This window comes from Melanerpes formicivorus, unplaced genomic scaffold, assembly GCF_026170545.1.
Source record: "Melanerpes formicivorus ecotype bairdi unplaced genomic scaffold, bMelFor1.0.p_v2 SCAF_174, whole genome shotgun sequence".
NCBI classification, from domain to species: Eukaryota; Metazoa; Chordata; class Aves; order Piciformes; family Picidae; genus Melanerpes; species Melanerpes formicivorus.
In genome coordinates this window covers 364,444-384,394 of record NW_027142526.1, presented here as the reverse complement: position 1 = coordinate 384,394, position 19,951 = coordinate 364,444, and the positions used below count along the sequence as shown (strand labels likewise).

General features: G+C 53.2%; 2 protein-coding genes across 6 annotated transcripts in view; both read left to right on the top strand.

Annotated features, from left to right (window-relative positions):
- The window catches only part of LOC137457367 (dedicator of cytokinesis protein 11-like), a 126,463-nt gene extending 118,543 nt beyond the window's left edge, over positions 1–7,920 (top strand). For all 4 annotated transcript variants that reach the window (XM_068169268.1, XM_068169266.1, XM_068169267.1 and 1 more), the window contains 5 exons: positions 533–743; positions 1,910–2,100; positions 3,821–3,921; positions 4,767–4,905; positions 7,175–7,920. In XM_068169268.1, the coding sequence (XP_068025369.1) occupies positions 533–743; positions 1,910–2,100; positions 3,821–3,921; positions 4,767–4,905; positions 7,175–7,297 (765 nt within the window). In that variant the 3' untranslated portion in view covers positions 7,298–7,920. The remainder of the gene's footprint in view (positions 1–532; positions 744–1,909; positions 2,101–3,820; positions 3,922–4,766; positions 4,906–7,174) is intronic.
- A 10,630-nt stretch (positions 7,921–18,550) lies between these two features.
- The window catches only part of LOC137457363 (interleukin-13 receptor subunit alpha-1-like), a 28,072-nt gene continuing 26,671 nt past the window's right edge, over positions 18,551–19,951 (top strand). Inside the window, exon 1 of one of the 2 annotated variants that reach the window (XM_068169253.1) lies at positions 18,551–18,687. In XM_068169253.1, coding sequence (XP_068025354.1) covers positions 18,618–18,687 — 70 coding nt within the window. In that variant the 5' untranslated portion in view covers positions 18,551–18,617. The remainder of the gene's footprint in view (positions 18,688–19,951) is intronic. The other variant, XM_068169254.1, reaches the window with a different exon arrangement.

Here is a 19,951-nt window from a genome sequence, read left to right as displayed (position 1 = left end):
AGGAACCCTCCAGGCTGGGGGCAGAGTGGCTGGAGAGGTGCCCAGCAAAGAAAGGCTGAACAGCACCAACTCTTGGATGCTGTCCTCAGAGGATACAACCATGGGTATGCCCAGGTTACCAAAGACACTGCTGGTGATCCCAGAGCTTGCTTTGTGCCAGCCTGCAGCTTCTCATGCCACAGCTCAGTACTGGCTCAGGGCCTGCAGTCAGTGTGGTCATGTAAGGACTGAGTGGCTCAGGCATGTGCTGCATTGAAGGGTGAGGTGATAGGGGTCCCTTGTCCAGATGCAGCTTGTTTGGCACCAGAGGAGGTTTCCTGTGCCACACCTCCTTGTCTCCTGTGCCTGCTAGCATGTGGTCAAGGCATCACAGCTGAGGTCAAAGGGAGGATTTGGTGTGGTGGTCACCAGCATGCAACAGGCTGGGTCAGCAGGGAATTGGTTTCAATCAGATCCTAGGAGATAAATGAAACAATTCTAAGTGAAGTCACTGACCTTTGCTCTCCTAGTGAGTAACCCTCCTGTTTCCCAGGTCAACATCAAAGACCTTGATCCCAAGTATGCCCACATCCAGGTGACCTATGTGAAGCCTTACTTTGAAGAGAAAGAAATTTCAGAAAGAAAGACTGAGTTTGAAAGGAACCATAACATCAACAGATTTGTTTTTGAAACTCCTTACACCTTATCTGGGAAGAAGCATGGCAGTGTGGAGGAACAGTGTAAGAAAAGGACCATCCTAACCAGTAAGTACATGAGGCAGGTTGTATCAACAGGTGGTTACAGACTCTTCCAGCTCATGAGAACATCCCTAGAGAGTCAGAAATGCTCTCAGCTACGTAGTCAGAATTCTGGTGCCATGTTCCAGGTGGGAGGGTCCTGTACCTTTGTGTTTCTGTGTGCAGATGTTTGCAGATTAATAAATGGTGCTGGTAAGTTCCAGCCTTCTTTGGGGTTTAACACACACCCCCAGTAAAGCCCCATGGGTAAGGACCTACCAGATGGCACCAAGCTGTGTGGTGCTGTTGATCCACCAGAGGGACAGGATGGCATCCAGAGGGACCTGGGCAGGCTGGAGAGGTGGTGCCCAGGTGAAGCTCCTGAGGTTCAACAAGAGCTCTGCACCTAGGCTGGAACAGTCCTCACTGTCAGTACAGGCTGGGGGAGGAGGTGAGAGAAAGCAGCCCTGAGGAGAAGGGCTTGGGGGTGCTGGGGGGGGAGAAGCTGGCCAGGAGCAGGCAGGGTGAGACTGCAGCACAGAAGGCAAATCCCAGCCTGGGCTGCATCCAGAGCAGCACTGCCAGAGCCCCAGAGAGGTGATTCTGCCTCTTTGCTCTGCTCTGCTGAGACCTCACCTGCAGGGCTGTGTGCAGCTCTGGAGCCCTCAGCACAGGAAGGACCTGGAGCTGATGGAGAGGGTCCAGAGGAGAGCCATGAACATGCTGAAGGAGTTAGAGCAGCTCTGCTCTGGGGACAGGCTGAGGGAGCTGGGGGTGTTCAGCCTGGGGACACCTTATAGCAGCCTGCCAGGATCTGCAGGGAGCTACAAGAACGATACAGAGAGACTGTTCCCAGAGGCCTGCAGGGACAGGACCAGGGACAATGGCTTCAAATTGGAGAACAGTTTTAGATTGGATATCAGAAAGAAGTTCTTCACTATAACGGTGGTGGAACACTGGAACAGGTTGACCAGGGAGATGGTTGAAGTCCCATCCCTGGAGACATCCAAGGTGAGGCTCAACAGGGCTCTGGGCAACCTGATCCCCTTCGAGATGTCCCTGCTGGCCACGGGGAGGTCAGACTAGATGAGCTTTGAAGGTCCCTTCCCTCCTGGACCATCTATGATTCTCTGAAGAGTGCTGCTGTTTGCATGACTTCTCAATCTGTACGCTTCCTTTGCTGTTTCTGTCAGCTTTGAACTCCTTTCCATACGTCAAGAAGAGGATTCCAGTCAATTATGAACATCAGGTTAACTTAAAACCAATCGATGTGGCTACTGATGAGATAAAAGACAAGACCGCAGAGCTGCAGAAGCTCTGCTCTGCCGCTGATGTTGACATGATCCAGCTGCAGCTCAAACTGCAGGGCTGTGTTTCTGTGCAGGTAAGGCTCCGTGGCCCTTCAAAAGCACATTTCTGACCACAGCCCGGGGTTAAGTCAGCTCTTCCCAATGTTTCCTTCCCAGGACTTAAGACCTGCCTCATTCGCAACTCAGCAGCCATCAGCCTGCCAGCACAGGGCTGCAGCAGCAGCTGTCTGCTGGTTAAAAACATTTTGTCCAGTCAGGTCCAAAGTAACTGCACACTGGTTGGCCACAGGTAAATGCTGAAATGTGTTTAGCTCTTGAAGGCTGTGTGAACACAAACAGCCTTTCTGTCAGCCTGGCTTTCCAGGCTGCATAAATGACCTCACAGCTCAGGCCATCTGCTTTTCCAAAGGGAAATGAGAAGGAAGAGGGAGGACACAGATTGCATCCCTGTTTTCTTCTTGTCTTCATTTTAAGGAGTGAGGCAGATGCACTTCAGCCCTTCCCAAAGGAGTAAAGGAAAAATGCTCCACACTGGATTGTAAAGAATTAGAAGTTTGAATGGAAACACTCTTCGCAAAAGCATAGCAAATACACAGAATTCATAGTCTGCCTTGGCCATGGTTCTCCAAAAACCTCCTTAGGCCAAAGCTTTATAGTCCACCTTGGCCACTCTTCTCCAAAACCTCTCTCAAACCAGGCCAATAACCCCAGGCCTACAATGCCCCCCACCCCCCATGCCTCTCTACCAAACCCAAGTGATGCAGCTAAAATTCAGCTTGCCAGCTCCAGGCCCCAACCAGGCTGCTGTGGGGCCCACTCCCCCACCCACACCAGGAGAAGGGACAGAGAAAAGGAGGAGAGGGGGCTGGGCAGCTTGTGCTGTTGCTTATAAAGGGGAGATGCAGGCATTAGAGGGATGAAGTAACAAAGGATTACACTTTCCCATGTGCATCTTCCAGACTGTCTGGTCCCCTGGAAGACTTCTTTATGGTTCTTAAGGGCATCCAGCCTCAAACCACAACACATCTCCATTTATCTTTTGATCTTTATAAAACCTAGATTAAAAGAGCCCTACTATTCAGCTTTTGAAGCTTCAGGGGCCATTAGGAATGCAGAGTCAGAGGCATTCCAATAATATGCTAATGTTGGGGGGTGGTGGTGGAGCAGGTCTCCCCCCACCCGCCCCACGGCTGAGGTGGTCGGAGGAGCACACGGCCAAGAGCTCTATTTCACAAGCAGGATGAAGTGCAGTGAATCTGTACACAATGTATGCAGAGATACACAGCAAAGAACCTAACACAGGAAACCTGCCCTCCTCCAGTGAAGAGGGCCCCCCCAATGCCCCCTTCTCCCCCTACCTCCCTTTTTTCCCCAAAAGGGTTAGAGAGAGAAGTGATTATCAAGGAGGAAGTTCTGTTAGCTCCAAGGGTGTGCTCAGGGAAGGAAAGAATTAGTTTCTTATCTCCTTAGCTCAAGGTCAGCTCCAGCCAGCACAGGAGGAAGACAGCAGCTGCTCAGGCAGACTGAAAACAGACACTGAAACTCAAACTGAACTAAAGCTAAAATGTAAAGTTGCATTCTACCCATGAAATCCCTTTAGAATTATCTTTGTTTTCCTTTTCACCCCAAAACGTTCAGCCAGGGTGTCTCAGCAGCTCTCCCTTTCTTAAAGGCATAGCCTAAAACTGTCACGGGGTGGGGGTAAAAAGGAATTGTTGTTGCTCCCTTCACAACTGCCTTCATCAACTCAGCAGAAGCTCTGGGATAAATGGTTTCTTGTTTCTTTGGCTCTAGGTTAATGCAGGTCCCTTGGCCTATGCCAGAGCTTTCCTAAGTGACAGCCAGTCCAGCAAATATCCTGCTAAGAAGGTGACTGAGTTAAAAGAAATGTTCAGGTAGGATTTCTGATGTAAGAAAAATCAGCTGGATGGAACTTGCTACCTGTTTTGCTTGTGGTTCTGTCTGTCTCCAAAAGCAGCAGATGTGCCTTCTAAAGGTCCAGGTCTCCTGGGGCTGTGGGTGCTCAGACACCTGTAAAGAAAAACCAATGGGTGGAAGCCGAGGCAGAGGAAGTGCCATGGACACAGGAGGAAACATTTTGTCCCTGTGAGGGTGCCAGAGCCCTGGAGCAGGCTGCCCAGGGGGGCTGTGGAGTCTCCTTCTGTGGAGATCTTCCAAACCCACCTGGATGTGTTCTGTGTGGCCTGCTCTAGGTGCTCCTGCTCTGGCAGGGGCTTGGACCGGATGAACTTTCGAGGTCCCTTCCAATCCCTGACGTTCTGTGATGCTCTATGTCAAGAGTTCCTAAGCTCAGGGCTGTGGTCTCCATGGAGAGGTTTGCTTGAGTCACCACATGAAGAAGCCAGAGGTCTTGTCTGCAAGGATCTCTCAAACTCTGCACTGTTTCCCAGCCTTTCCAGAGGGATGTTTTAGTGCATAAAGATGTACCAGTGGTCCCACAGGTTGGGGTGGAGGTGCAAGACCACTGTGCTGCCCTGCAGGCATCTCCCATCTCCTGAGGATCCAGGCTTGAAGGAGCTTCAGCAGAAAGCCCAGTATCTGTGACAGCCCTTCCCCATTCCCTGATCCACTATGCCAGGGATGCTCCTGGAATGTGACTTGTCCCAAACCTTGGAGAAAAGGGGGAAACAAATGAAATTTGCCTCTGGCTGGTTGGCTGGTTCCTTGAGTAGAAGACTGGGATATGGTAATGCCCAAAGTTCATTCCTTTCCTCCCCAGGAAATTCATACAAGTCTGTGGAATTGCTCTGGAGCTCAATGAGAGGCTCATTAAGGAGGACCAGGTGGAGTACCACGAAGGGCTGAAATCAAACTTCCGGGACATGGCGAGAGAGCTGTCTGACATCATCCACGAGCAGGCACGTACCCCATGGCAGCTCAGCCACTCTTCCTGTCGTTGAGTGTACAAGAGAGGCCAGAAGCTGAACGTCAGGAGGAAGCAATACCCCTGGGGGCCTCCTAAAATCAGTTCATCCGAGGTCCCAGCCTGGTGCAGTGTGCAAGATGGGAGGTCCTGGCTGGCACATACCACAGCTTTACAGATTGCATCAGGTTGGAAGGGACCCTCAAGGGACATCTTGACCAGCCCCCTGCAGGCAGCAGGGACACTTCCAACTAGAGTAGGCTGCACAGGGACATATCCAGGCTGATCTTGAATGTCTCCAAGGCCTGTGCATCTTTGGTTAGGTTCCCTTGTTAGTCTGGCTCACGGGCACCGTGTTGCTGGTGTGCAAACTGCCAGTGAAATCAAATCAGTGTTTGGCCCATTCCACAGGCTTATTTCCCCCACAGGCACTGCCTCCCCTGTGTACCCCCCCGCTGAAGTCTGCTCAGAGATGTTCCTTCACAGGAGCTGCCACCTGCTTGTTCTAAGCTGTTTGCATTAAACCTTTCCAAGGCATTTCATTTGCATGCAGCTGCTGGAAATTCCACAACAGTCAAATCAAAAGCAAATGGCTCAGCGGCACAACAATTAAGGGGACCTTGGAGCAAAGAAGGGTTGTTAGAGCACACTCCCATTGCCTTGATAGCTTTGCAAATTCACTGCTTTGTGTTTGGTTAATGGGCAAAACGTTGCAGCCACTGAAATGGCACAGCTCAGGGCTCCCGGGGAAGGACACACTTCTCACTTTCTGCTTCTGTTGGATCAGAAGGCAGCTTAAATATCACGTTCAGGAGCACTGTTCTTTGTGAGTATTCAACGCATCTGGAGCACTGGGTCCAGTTCTGGTCCCCCCAGTTCAAAAGAGTGTCCAATGCAGGCTATGAGGATGATGAAGGGACTGCAACATCTGTGTGATGAGGAAAGGCTGAAAGCCCTGTGGCTTGTTTAGGCTGGAGAAGAGAAGGCTGAGATCAATGATCTGATCAATGTCTATCAGTACTGAGGGGTGGGTGTCAAGAAGAAGGGGTCAGGCTCTTCTCAGTGGTGTTCTGTGACAGGACAAGGGTCAGTGGACACAAACTGGAACCCAGGAGGTTTCACCTCAACATGAGGAGAAACTTCTTTGGTTTGAGGCTGACAGAGCCCTGGAGCAGGCTGCCCAGAGAGGTTGTGGAGTCTCCTGCTATAGAGACTTCCAAGACCCATCTGGATGTGTTCCTGTGTGAGCTGCCCCGGGTGACCCTGCTCTGGGGCTGGGGGATTGGACTGGATGGTCTCTGGAGGTCCCATCCAACCTGTACCATTCTGTGATGACTTGGACTTTGTGTTGCCATCAGATGACCTAAGAACCTAACATTAAACTTCCTGGAACATGTTCTCCTCTACTTCAAAATCACTCAGTTAAAAAGCAAACAACATTCATTTAGGGTCCTCATTGCCAATGACATTCTGCTTTCCTAAATTCTGTCAGTGCCCCAAGAGGCCATGGGCAGAGGGCTTGGCTGGAGATAGCAGGGCAGATGCAGGGTAACTCACAGGGTGAGCCTGTGGCCTAGCTTCAGATCTTTTCACTTAGGGAAGTGTAAAGATTGAAAATGGTTAAACTGCAGCTGGAGCAGGCCCAGAGAAGGGCAAGGTAGTTGGGGAAGGGTCTGGAGAAGAGGGCTGGGGAGGAGCAGCTGAGGAAGCTGGGGGTGGTGAACGTGGAGAAGAGGAGGCTGAGGGAGACCTCATTGCTCTCTGCAGCTCCCTGAGAGGAGGCTGCAGTCAGGTGGGGCTTGGGCTCTGCTCCCTAGTCTTGGGTGATAGAAGGAGAGGAACTGGCCTGAAACTGTGCCAGGGGAGGCTTAGGTTGGAGAGGAGGCAAAATGTCTTTGGTGCCAGAGTGGTCAGGAACTGGCAGAGGCTGCCCAGGGAGGTGGTGGAGTCCCCATGCCTGGAGGTGTTCCAGAACCCTGTGGCCATGGCACTTTATGGCCATGGTTTAGTGGCCATGGTGGGGTTGGGCTGCTGGTTGGCCTCCATGATCATGGAGGGCTTTTCCAAGGCAAACAATTCTCTGATGCTCTCTGAGTGTTCCAGAAATGGCTAAACTGTTCTCTCTCATTCCTTTGTCATGCTGCCTTTGTGAAACAGCTTTGAAGACCAGGTTGGCTCTCTCTTCTGCATGCTTTTTTTTTTGAGCAGCTTAATGACCCAGCATAAACCTGTACTGAATCTTGTGGTGCTTTTCTTTCTCCCAGATCTACCAGGAAGACACCGTGCATTCCCCCTGGATGCAGGACTCCCTGCACGTCTTCTGCGCCATCAGCGGCACGGCCGGTGACGGAAGTTACTGCTCCCTCAGAGCTGCTGCCGAGCTCTAAACACATCAACTCACATTTCACACAGCTCTCTCAGGAACACTTGGAACTGTGCAAGCAGTGTTTGAAACAAAACAAAAGAAAACAAAAAGCAAGCAAACAGAAAAACCCCAGCCCCAAACAGGATGAGCAATGATTCCAGCTTTGTTTCTGCCCCCGCACTGAAGCTGCCAACGCTTTCAAACACGGTGCTTGCTTCTTTTGCTGAGCAGCATTGAAAGTGCCTGGACACTGCACCACTGTGCTTCCTTCCTATCTTTGTTGTTGTGGATGGGTTTTGCTGGTGTGTTTTTTTAAACTAAATGTAGAGGAGGCCATGGAAAGGGAGTTGTCTCAGTGTCTGTGGCACTGCCGACCTCTGGAGCCCGGCGGTACCGCTGCCCTGCAAACTTGTACAGTGGGATGTAATAAAATGTGAAAGTCCTTTGTAAATAGAGAAGGAACAGAGAGGACACAGAAGTTAGCTTCATCATCTTTACTGCTAAAAGCTTTGCTGGGCAGGGACGTGAAGGAGAAATTGTAGTCACTAAGTAACAGCCATTCCCCCTCGAAAAAGCGACCGGGGGGGTCCAGATGCTTCTGCTGAACTCAGAAAATTCTGTCATTAAACTTGTCCTGGTCTGGAATGATTAGCACCTGAATCAGAAATGAGAAGCACTATGTTGAAGTTGAATGTCTAAAGGTGTTTGGGTTTCAGTTAAAAATTCAGCTTACCCAGTGTTGATTTTGTTCATCTTTCAGCCACTGGCAGAGGCTGCCCAGGGAGGTGGTGGAGTCCCCATGCCTGGAGGTGTTCCAGAAGCCTGTGGCCATGGCACTTGGGGGCATGGGTTGGTGGCCATGGTGGTGGTGGGCTGAGAGTTGGACTCAATGATCTTAGATGGTTTTTCCAACTGAAAAAAATTCTGTGGTTCTGTTTTTGTGCATCCTTGAGCAGATCACTCTAAAGTGACCCCCACGAGAGCTGAGCTTGCTGTAGCTCACCTTTCCTTTCCACAGAAGGATGTGCTGCTCATTGAGGACAGCCAAAGGGATTTGTCATTTGATAGAATCATGGAATGGTTTGGCTTGGAAGGGACCTTCAGGACCATCCAGCTCCAACCCCCTGCCATGGGCAGGGACCCCTCCCACCAGCACAGGCTGCTCAAGGCCTCATCCAGCCTGGCCTTCAACACCTCCAGGCAGGAGGCAGCCACAGCCTCCCTGGGCAGCCTGTGCCAGAGTCTCCCCAGCCTCCCTCTCAACAATTTCTTCCCCATCTCCACTCTCAATCTCCCCTCTCCCAGCTCAAAGCCATTGTTCCTCATCCTGGCACTCCCAGCCCTTGTCACAAGTCCCTCCCCAGCCACAGCCTCCCTGGGCAACCTGTGCCAGAGTCTCCCCAGCCTGATACTGGAGAACTTCTTGTTACAACTTTTTCTCCACACCACTCATGGTCACACAAGTGTAAACTCTGAGGACACCTTAAAGTGAGTCAGGAATTATAAAATCTGTTAACACCTCTCAGAAAGATTGCAGTAATCTGTGAGATGTGCTTAAAGAAACACACCAAAAAAACCCCAAAACCCAAACCCCAACAATCAAGCACCCAGAAAAGTGGCAAATGAAAATAACTCATGCACAACTGAGAGGCTTTTTTGAGCGTCACCTGAGATGTGTGTGCCCTCTGCTTACACAGATCTCTGTTTTTCTTCTCTGTCCTGTCTCCAGCTCTGGTGTCCCCAGCAGAAGGAGGACACAGAGCTGCTGGAGTGAGGCCAGAGGAGGGCACAAAGATGATCCAAGAGCTGGAGCAGCTCTGCTGTGAGGCCAGGCTGAGGGAGCTGGGGGTGTGCAGCCTGGAGAGGAGAAGGCTCCAGGGGGACCTCAGAGCTGCCTGCCAGCACCTGAAGGGATCCTGCAGGAAGCTGCAGAGAGACTTTTGCTGAGGGGGTCTGGAGCCAGGCCAAGGGGGAATGGTTTGGAGCTGAGGCAGAGCAGGGTTAGAGTGGAGCTGAGGAAGAAGTTCTTCAGTGTGAGGGTGGGGAGACTCTGGCACAGGCTGCCCAGGGAGGCTGTGGCTGCCTCCTGCCTGGGGGTGTTGAAGGCCAGGCTGGATGAGGCCTTGAGCTGCCAAGTCTAGTTGAGAGGTGTCCCTGCCATGGCAGGCTGGTTGCTGTAGATGATCTCTGAGGTTCCTTCCAACCTGAACCATTCTGTGGTTCTTCCCCTCCCCAAAACTCTCTCTTTCTAAAGAGACACTTTCAGATGCAGGCAGAAGCAAACACATCAGTAACTGTTTCAGTGTTTTCTCCAGCAGCATTTTTAGCATCCTAACATTTCAGATGTTTAACATGCTGAGGGGCATGGTTTAGCACCAGACTTGGCAGTGAGATAATCACAGTCACAGAATGGGTTGGGTTGGAAGGGACCTCCAAGGCTCATCCAGTCCACCCCCCCTGCAGTCAGCAGGGACATCCTCCTCTAGATCAGGTTGCTCAATGATCTCACAGATCTTTTCCACCCAAAAGGATTCTAAGTTTTTCCAAATGCCATCAGGTGTAAGTATGGTTCCAGTGCTCCCTGGGGAAAGGGTGGGAGGTTCCTAAGGATGTGTAAGAACATGCTGTAGCAGAAGCACTCCGGCTGGGCATTGAGCTTGGCTGCAGGGTCTATAAAATGCTAAGCTGCTGCTTTTCTGCCTTGAAAATGCTCTTCAAACAGTGGCTGCACCATGCTTTAGGATGAATTCTCTTCTGACAGTTAAACCATAAAGGCACCCAATAGCTGTTGCCAGCAAAATGCAGATGTGCCTATGGAACAAGCAGGTCACAGTTCTGCTTCCCTGTGTTTCTGTGCCAGGCAGGCTCTGAATTTAGCTCAACAGAAAGAGGCAGAGAGAGTGGAGTGTTTGCCAAGGATCACTACTTGCTCGATGGTCATCCTGCAGCAAGGGATCTCCGAAAGCAGATAGTGACAGGTTTCTAAGTTCCTTGACTAAAAGGTGATGAAGCTATTTGAAAGTGGATCCACTGCAAGATTGTTTTAGAGCTCATGAAACTCTGAACATCAGTACTAAAGGCTTAGCTTGCTCTGCTCTGGGGAGATCCCACCTGCAGCACAGTCTCCAGCTCTGGTGTCCCCAGCACCTGGAGCTGCTGGAGAGGGTCCAGAGGAGGCCACTAAGTTGATCAGAGGGATGGATAACCTCCCCTGTGGGCACAGGCTGGGAGAGTTGGGGCTGTTCAGCCTGGAGCAGAGAAGGCTCCATGGAGACCTCAGAGTTGCATTTCAAGATCTGCAGAGGACCTCCAGGCAGCTGGGGAGGGACTGTTCAGAAGGGGCTGTGGGGACAGGACAAGGGACAAGGGTTTGAAAGTGGAGCAGGGCAGAGGTAGGTTGGCCATCAGGAGGAAGCTCTGCACAGGGAGGGTGGTGAGACACTGGCACAGGCTGCCCAGGGAGGTGCTTGAGGCTCCATCCCTGGAGCCATCCAAGCTCAGCCTGGCTGTGTCCCTGTGCAGCCTGCTCTGGCTGGAGCTGTCCCTGCTGCCTGCAGGGCTTGGACAAGAAGGTTCCTTCCAACCCACTCAGAATCTGTGAATCAGTGAATCAATACAGCTGGACTGCTGTATGGACTGCTCTGTAACCATCAAGTCTGCAGAGGGCTGCAGTGCTCATTGTGCAGACAGGAAGAAAAAATGGGATCAAGTATCTGTCCACAAGGATGGAGATCTTGGCTCTTTTCAGTGTCAGCTACGGAGAACATGTTGGAGCCGGGTTGGCTGCAACTAGGACATATCCACAGATTCATAGAATGGTTTGGGTTGGAAGGAACCTTAAAGCTCATCCAGTTCCAACCCCCTGCCATGGGCAGGGACACCTCCCACTAGAGCAGGTTGCTCCAGGCCTCATCCAGCCTGGCCATCAGGCAGTACCTTGTGTGCAAGAAACTTCTAAAGATTTATCCAGCAAGGCAGAGTGAGCCAAGAGTAAATATTGACCTTCTTTGACTTGCTGCTTTTCTCTCTGCAGAGATATTAGAAACCACTATTGCAAGACAAATAACTTCAGGGTTACATTTCTTTGTCCCCCAGAAAACCTGGAACGTGGAATTCACTGCAGCCAAGGATGTATTTTTAGATAATTCTCTGTGATTTAAATGTCTTCTGCTAACAGAGATCTTCCTAAGAGAGGCCAACAAACAGAAAAGTGCTGGGCCCCAGCCTCTTTAACATCTTCATTGATGATCTGGATGAGGGCATTGAGTCAGTCATCAGCAAGTTTGCAGATGACACCAAGTTAGGGGCAGATGTTGGTCAGTTAGAGGACAGAAGGGCTCTGCAGAGGGACCTCGACCGACTGGACAGATGGGCAGAGGCCAACAGGATGGCATTCAACAAGTCCAAGTGCCAGGGGCTGCACTTTGGCCACAACAACCCCATGCAGAGCTCCAGGCTGGGGTCAGAGTGGCTGAGAGCTGCCAAACAGAGAGGGACCTGGGGGGGCTGATTGACAGCTGCCTGAACAGGAGCCAGCAGTGTGCCCAGGGGGCCAAGAAGGCCAAGGGCATCCTGGCCTGCTTTAGGAATAGTGTGGCCAGCAGGAGCAGGGAAGTCATTGTGCCCTGTGCTCAGCACTGGTTAGGCCACACCTTGAGTCCTGTGTCCAGTTCTGGGCCCCTCAGTTTAGGAAGGACATTGAGAGACTTGAAGGTGTCCAGAGAAGGGCAACAAGGCTGGGGAGAGGCCTTGAGCACAGCCCTGTGAGGAGAGGCTGAGGGAGCTGGGGTTGCTTAGCCTGGAGAAGAGGAGGCTCAGGGGAGACCTCATTGCCCTCTACAACTCCCTGAAGGGAGGCTGTAGCCAGGTGGGGGTTGGTCTCTTCTCCCAGGCACCCAGCACCAGAACAAGAGGACACAGTCTCAAGCTGTGCCAGGGGAGGTTTAGGCTGGAGGTGAGGAGAAAGTTCTTCACTGAGAGAGTCATTGGTCATTGGAATGTGCTGCCCAGGGAGGTGGTGGAGTCCCCATCCCTGGAGGTGTTCAAGAGGGGATTGGATGTGGCACTTGGTGCCATGGTCTAGTCTTGGGGTCTGTGGTGACAGCTTGGACTCGATGATCTTTGAAGTCTATTCCAACCTTGGTGATACTGTGATGTAGGAATACCTGTGGTGTGTCTGGTTCTGGTTTTGGTCCAGAAGCCTTATGAACATATGCCATGGGACATTTTGATCATAGAATAAGAGTTTACAGAAATACAAAACCTTTTTTTCTGTCTCAAAATAGATTGACAGCCTGAGAGAGTTGGGGTTGTGCAGGCTGGAGAGGAGAAGGCTCCCAGGAGACCTTCTGGTGACCTTCAGGATCTGCAGGGGACTCCAAGAAAGCTGGGGAGGGACTTTTGAGGGTGTCAGGGAGGGATAGGACTGGGGGAGGGGGTGGAGCAGAACTAGAAGTGGGGAGATTGAGCTTGGCTGTGAGGAAGAAGTTGTTGCCCATGAGGGTGGTGAGAGCCTGGCACAGGTTGCCCAGGGAGGTGGTGGAAGCCTCCTGCCTGGAGGTGTTTGCAGCCAGGCTGGAGGTGGCTGTGAGCAACCTGCTGTGGTGTGAGGTGTCCCTGCCCATGGCAGGGGGGCTGGGACTGGCTGAACCTTGAGGTCCCTTCCAGCCCTGAGCCTCCTCTCCAGCCTGCACAACCCCAACTCCCTCAGGCTGTCTCCAGAGCAGAGCAGCTCCAGCCCTCTGCTCCTCCTTGTGGTCCTTCTCTGAACACCTTCCAGCACCTCCAGATCCTTCCTGGAACAGAGGCTCCAGAACTGGACCCAGAGCTCCAGGTGGGGTCTCAGCAGAGTGGGGCAGAGGGGCAGAATCCCCTCCCTGGCCCTGCTGGCTGGTTGAACAGCTGCTGCTGTATATTCATAACAGCAGTGCTCTTCTCTTGCCTGCTCTACAGCTGTGTTTTGTACCAGCCCTGTTGGGCTGGCAGTGTGTGAGGGCAGAGCAGTGCCCCCAGGGTGCCCTGCTTGTGAGCTGATGTGCCTGTGGCTCCCAGTGACACGCAGTGCTGCTGCAGAGCCTCCTGACAACACTCGGCCCACATTGCTCTTGTTTTGTTTGGGTTTGCTTTCTCTCAGAGTCTCAGTGCCTTTGAAAAGGAGCCAGGGCACAATCGTGCTTCAGCTGGTGCAGATAAAAGAAAGTTCAGTGGAGGTCAAAGACACAAAAACAGGAAAAATAAGCTTAGCAATAAACATGTTTTGCTGAGGGGAGGTTTTGCCTTCACTGACAGGATGTGTGATCAAAAACTAATATTGGTGTCAGATTCATGGGACTGAAACCTTGCCAGGTGAGCTCTCAAACACAGCCAGGAGGAGAAGGCCTTGGGGGTGTCAGGTGGTGACAGAGCCCCAGGAGCCAGCACTGGTCCCTGGCAGCCCAGAGCCAGCTGAGTGCTGAGCTGCAGCCAGAGCAGGGAGAGCAGCAGCACAGGGAAGGGATTCTGCCCCTCTGCTCTGCTCTGCTCAGAGCCCACCTGCAGCACTGCCTCCAGCTCTGGGCCCCCAGCACAAGAAGGACCTGGAGCTGCTGGAGAGGCTCCAGAGGAGGCCACCAAGATGAGCAGAGGCTGCAGAACCTCCCCTGTGGGGCCAGGCTGGGAGAGCTGGGGCTGTGCAGCCTGGAGAAGAGAAGGCTCCAGGGAGAGCTCAGAGCAGCCTGCCAGGACCTGAAGGGCTCCAGGAGAGCTGGGGAGGGACTTGTGACAAGGGCTGGGAGTGCCAGGCTGAGGAACAATGGCTTTGAGCTGGGAGAGGAGAGATTGAGAGTAGAGATGAGGAAGAAATTGTTGAGAGTGAGGCTGGGGAGACTCTGGCACAGGCTGCCCAGGGAGGCTGTGGCTGCCTCCTGCCTGGAGGTGTTGAAGGCCAGGCTGGATGAGGCCTTGAGCAGCCTGTGCTGGTGGGAGGGGTCCCTGCCCATGGCAGGGGGCTGGAGCTGGATGAGCTTTAAGGTCCCTTCCAACCCAACCCATTCTATGGAGCTATGAATCTATGAAGAGGGTTACTGTACTAGACCCCCAAACACATCAAATGAAGTCATTAAGGCCAAGTTATTCAGTGCCAAATGGAAGATATAGGTTTGGAAATCCCACAGGAGTACAAATGCTGCACATCCAGCTCAGGGGATCAAAACACAAAAATGATTCACCAGGAAACCACAGCAGTGCACAGGGATTTATAAATAGAAGCTAGGTGTGACTCATAGTAAGGAAAGGTCCCAGAAAACCACCCAGCTCTGCTCAAGCATAGTTAGTGTTTGTGAGGAGGTTTTTGCTGTCTTCTGTTGCTGCAGTTCCCAGCAAAACACACTCCTGCTCCTTGGGAGCACCTCCAGCCAGCTCAGCTGATGCGGTCAGGGTGCTGACAGCTGTGCCAAGCCCAGGCACTTGTACTGGCTGTTAGGTGATGTAGTGGCAGCCAAGTGTAACTGTTGTGATTCCTCACACCAGTGGGTAAAGGACAAACCTGCTACCTGATCACAGATTGATAGATTCATAGAATAGTTTGGCTTGGAAAGGACCTTAAAGATCACTGGTTCCAAGTCCCTGCCATGGGCAGGGCAGGCCTCATCCAGCCTGGTCTTCAACACCTCCAGGCAGGAGGCAGCCACAGCCTCCCTGGGCAGCCTGTGCCAGAGTCTCCCCAGCCTCACTCTCAACAATTTCTTCCTCATCTCCAGTCTCAATCTCTCCTCTCCCAGCTCAAAGCCATTGTTCCTCAGCCTGGCACTCCCAGCCCTTGTCACAAGTCCCTCCCCAGCTCTCCTGGAGCCCTTCAGGTCCTGGCAGGCTGTTCTGATGTCTCCCTGGAGCCTTCTCTTCTCCAGGCTGCACAGCCCCAGCTCTCCCAGCCTGGCCCCACAGGGGAGGTTCTGCAGCCTCTGCTCATCTTGGTGGCCTCCTCTGAAGCCTCTCCAGCAGCTCCAGGTCCTTCTTGTGCTGGGGGCCCAGAGCTGGAGGCAGTGCTGCAGGGGGGCTCTGAGCAGAGCAGAGCAGAGGGGCAGAATCCCCTTCCCCATCCTGCAGCCTGAGTTCTTCACCTGAGCTGGGGAACCTGTCCATTAGAGAATGGGTATTTGGGGTGGGGTTATTTGGTGGTGCCTTGGCCGAGGCGCTGCACAGCCCCACGGTCGCTGTCTGTGGCTGTGTGGGTGGAAGCAGCAGGAACACACAGTCAAGGGCAGATCATTGGCACCACCATAAATCATTTAGAGCAGGCACGGGGCCGTGCCCCAAGAACTCCTTGAGCAGATCATTCCACAGATACCCGAGGTGTGTCTGTGCCAGCTGCAGCTGCCTTGCCCCCTCCACAGCGTGAGCCAGCATGAGGCTTGCGGCAGAAAGGTGCGGGTCAGGGCTTGGTGCAATTGCACACAGGGAGTCCTGGGGAGGTGGCAGGGATCAGAGGCTGTGGCAGGGACCAGGAGTTCTCTTTGCTGTGCACGGAGGTGGGGATGTGAGGCTGAGTGCTTGGGCAGGAAGGAGAGAGCCCAGGAAAAACCTTTCAGCAGCTCCCAGAGCACGTACACAGCCAACAGCAGGTGAGCCACGGGATGTGTGCTTGGCGCCGGCTCTGCCAGGAGAAGGAGAGGACAGCGCAGGAGGAAGGAAGGAAAGAAAACTCCATCAAGGAAAGTGAAAGCAAAGGAGAGATGGCTGCGGCTCAGATTGGCTTTACCGCCCGAGCTAACGGCTAGCAGGCAGAGTCCACACCAGCTGAGGGCAGGCACACAGCTCAAGCATTCCACGTCCTGGACCTTCATGCGCTATTTTTATGGGGTTATAATTGCAGTCCCTTGGGCATTTCCTAACAGCAAGTAGGACATCTGTCAAATCCTCTTCTTTTCCCAGCAGCATAACCCCAAAACTCAATAAACTAAATAACAAACTAATATCCCCATTAGCACAGGATATTCCCCACCCTGCCATGAAAGATCCACTTCCTCTTTCTTCTAGAATGAGTATCTCAAAGAGCAGAGGGCCTCTTGCAAAACTCCCTGAAGAGTGACTCCTGAAGGCTCCTGTGGGCTCAGGAGCAGGCAATTGCCCTTGGCACTTCGCCAGAGTTTCTTCCCTGCTGGATCTGTGTGGTTTGGATAGTACCTGCAGCTGCATGACAACCAGAGCAAAGCTGCTAGCACTGCAAACATCTACTTCAGAGGGAAAACTCTTACCCTGGAGGTTTTCTTGGCCTGGAATGCGTCAAAATATAATTTGCTTTCTATTCCTTCCTCAATGAAAATGTGGGGAAACTGCTTGCCACATCATACTCTGCACAGTCACAGAGTCATAGAATTGTTAAGGTTGGAAGGGACCTGAAGGACCCTCCAGTTCCAACCCTCCTGCCATGGGCAGGGATACCTCACACTGGATCAGGTTGCTCACAGCCACATCCAGCCTGGCCTTAAACACCTCCAGATATGGACAAATAGGTGTAAAAGTGCATATGACCATAGCATCTTTGGAGGTAGGGCAGGGAAAACAGAGGCTGAAGGAACTGGGACTGTTGAATCTGGTGAGAGGAGGCTGAGGAAGATCTCATTGCTCTCCACAGCTCCCTGAAAGAGGTTGAAGTGAGGTGGGGGTTGGAGAAGAGTGTTTATAAATATCTGAGGGCTTGGGGGCAAGGGGAGGGGACAGGCTCTGCTCAGCTGCACCCTGGGATAGGCCAAGAGGCAGTGGATGGAAACTGCAGCACAGGAGGTTCCACCTCAACAGGAGGAGGAACTTCTGCACTGTGAGGCTCCCAGAGGCCTGGAGCAGGCTGCCCAGAGAGGTTGTGGAGTCTCCTGCTCTGGAGCCTTCCCAGCCCTGTCTGGATGTGTTCCTGTGTGACCTGTGCTGGATTCTCTGCTCCTGCTCTGGCAGGGGCTTGGGCTGGAAGCTCTCCAGAGGTCCCTTCCAACCCCTAGCATCCTGTGAGCTGTGATCCTGTGGTGCTGAGGGCCATGGTTTAGCCCTAGCCTTGTCAGAGTTAGAGAAGCTTGGACTGGATGAGCTGAAAGGGCTTTCCCAAGCCAAATGATTCTGTGTTTCTGTGACATTTAGGGGTTCATAGAAAGAAGAACCTGCAGTGGTGGGTCAGAAGGAGAACAATGTGCATTGCATTTTTAATACAGAACTGTAGGAACAACCTGAATTTGCAGGAGGGATTTTGGAGAGAGGAGCTGTGCCAGGGACTGGTGTAACATCAGGAACACTGGCCAGGGCTGTGTGGGAAGTGCTCAGGGGCTGCAGCAACACCCAGGCTGTGATTTGGTGGTGGAGCCATGGTGGTGCTAGAGGAGGGGCCCCTGGGAGGCATCACAGGCTCCTGGGGAGAGAAAAGTGTCTCTATAATGTGTGGGTGGAAGATGGCAGTGGCCAGCAGGCTCTGGAAGGAAGGCTGGGGGTGACACTAGGGGTGACAACAGAGGGAGGAAAGTCTCTTCTCCATGGTGATGATTGGTGGGACAGGAGAAATGGCCTTGGGTTGTCTCAGGGGAAGTTTAGTTTGGCTCTTACAAGGAACTTCTGTCCTGGAGGGGTTCTTGGACACTGGGGTAGGCTCTCCAAGGGAATGGTTGAGTCCCTGTCCCTGGAGGTGTTTGGAAGACACAGGGATGTGGTGCTGAGGTAGATGGTTTGGCACCAGGCCTGGTGGAGTTGGATGGTCCCTGCACTTGATGGTCTTTTCCAACCAAAATGATTCTAGGAGAAGGCTCCAGGGAGACCTCACTGTGGTCTCTCAAGTACTTGGAGAGGGCCAAAAAGAAAGCTGGAGACAGACTTCTGAGCAGGGCCTGTTGTGACAGGACAAGGGGTGGTGGTTTAAACTGAGAGGGAGATTTAGACAAGACATAAGGAAGACACTTTTTACAACGAAAGTGGTGAAACTCGGGTCCAGGTTGCCCACAGAGGTGGGAGATGCTCCCATCCCTAGAACCATTCCAGGTCAGGTTGTTTGGGGCTCTGAGCAATCTGTTCGAGCTGGGGATGTCCCTGCTGGCTGCGGGAGAGGTGGCCTGCATGGTTTTTAAAGGTCCCTTCCAACCCGTAACATTGGAGGATCCTAAGCGGAACAGGGGCTGCGGTGGGCAGCGCGGTGGGCAGCGGCGCCGGGAGCCGGAGCCCAGCCCCGGGGCGGGCAGGGCGGTGCTGCCCAGGTATCGGGGGCCGGGCTGGCCGCCGCCGCTCCCCCGCTCGGATCGGATTACCTGGGCGGGCCAGGGCTTCGCTCTTCCCGTCTGGCCCTGCCCCTCCGACGGGAAGTGGGAGCGCGGGGCCGCGCCAGGGCCGCTGGAGCGATGGGGCTCGCCGGGGTCCCGCTGCTCCTCACCGTCTGCTGGCTGGGCACCGCGGGGGCAGCCGCCGCAGGTGGGCACGGGAACGGACGGCAAGGGAAGGGCAGGGACGGCAAGGCGAGAGAAAGGAAGGGAAGGGAAGGGAAGGGACGGGACGGGACGGCGGGGAGCGGGAGCACCGGCCGGCTGCCGGGCCAGCCCCTCTCGGCTTTCCCCGGCCCGCGGTGCCGCTGCAGGGGCCGTGGCTGGGCCAGCGCCGAGGCAGGCGCTGCAGAGCCCTTCCTGCCGGCTCGGTGCGGGCAGGTCCGTGTCCTTCAGCGAAACGCTGTCGTTCTGCGTTGGACACTGCCCGGGCGACAGCAGCGCCGGGGGATTCGCTTCTCTTCCCGGGACGGCAGCGCTCGGCGAGACGGGCAGGAATCTTTTCATCTCCGTCCTCTGTTGTCGGGGCTGTCTCTGCCCTGGAACCGCGGCAGAGCCTCTGCCTCGTCCCTCTGCATGGAGTTCCTGGAAATGAGGCGGAAGATCCCGGAGCGAGACCCCGGTGCCGGGGCCTCGGTTGCTCACCTCTGCGGTACTTTTCGTTTCCGGTTTTTGTGAGCACAAACGTTTCGTGAATCCGAAAATCACGGAATCGTTTCGGTTGGAAAACAAATCTTTGAGGTTGGCCGCGGGGAAGGTGTGCGTGGCTGTCAGGGCTCGATAAGAAGCAGGGCTCCGAGCTTGAGTGTTGCTCTTTGGCTAAGGTGCCGCGGAATTGGTTCTAACCATCAGCCAACTGCTCTTTTTGTCTCCTTTTTTCTTTTTTCCCCCCCACTGGCCACGATTCGTCTTCTAGCCGTGAAATTTACCTTAAGAAAATCAAGGAGGACGAAATACAGAGACTTTTATTTTGCAACGCTTTTGGGGATAGCTGACGGGAAGGATTTGTTGCGGTTTCTCCAGGAGGGCTTTTGGAAATGAAGGGTTTGCTCCGCAGGCTTCTTAGCTGCGCCGAGCTCGGCTGGCTGCTGCGCGGTGTTTCCTCAGCTGCAGCGCCCTGGGGTTGAGGGTTAAGAGCGGAGACAATCTCTTGCTTGTCTTTTGTGGTTGGTCTTTGAATCGTTCTGCCGAATCGCTGTGTCCTGTAGATTTCATACAACGAAAGTATGGGGCTGTCCAGCCCGATACATAAAAGCAAATCTTAGGCCGAATGTGACGTTAACGCATCAGGTTCAGATTTCGATAGGTTAAAAACCTACTAGATTTAAGCTTTTTGTGCTGATAAAATGCATTGGTTGATTTATGAGTTGGATGTTCCCCCTTTCGACTTTCTGTACTTAGAAATCTCCGACCTT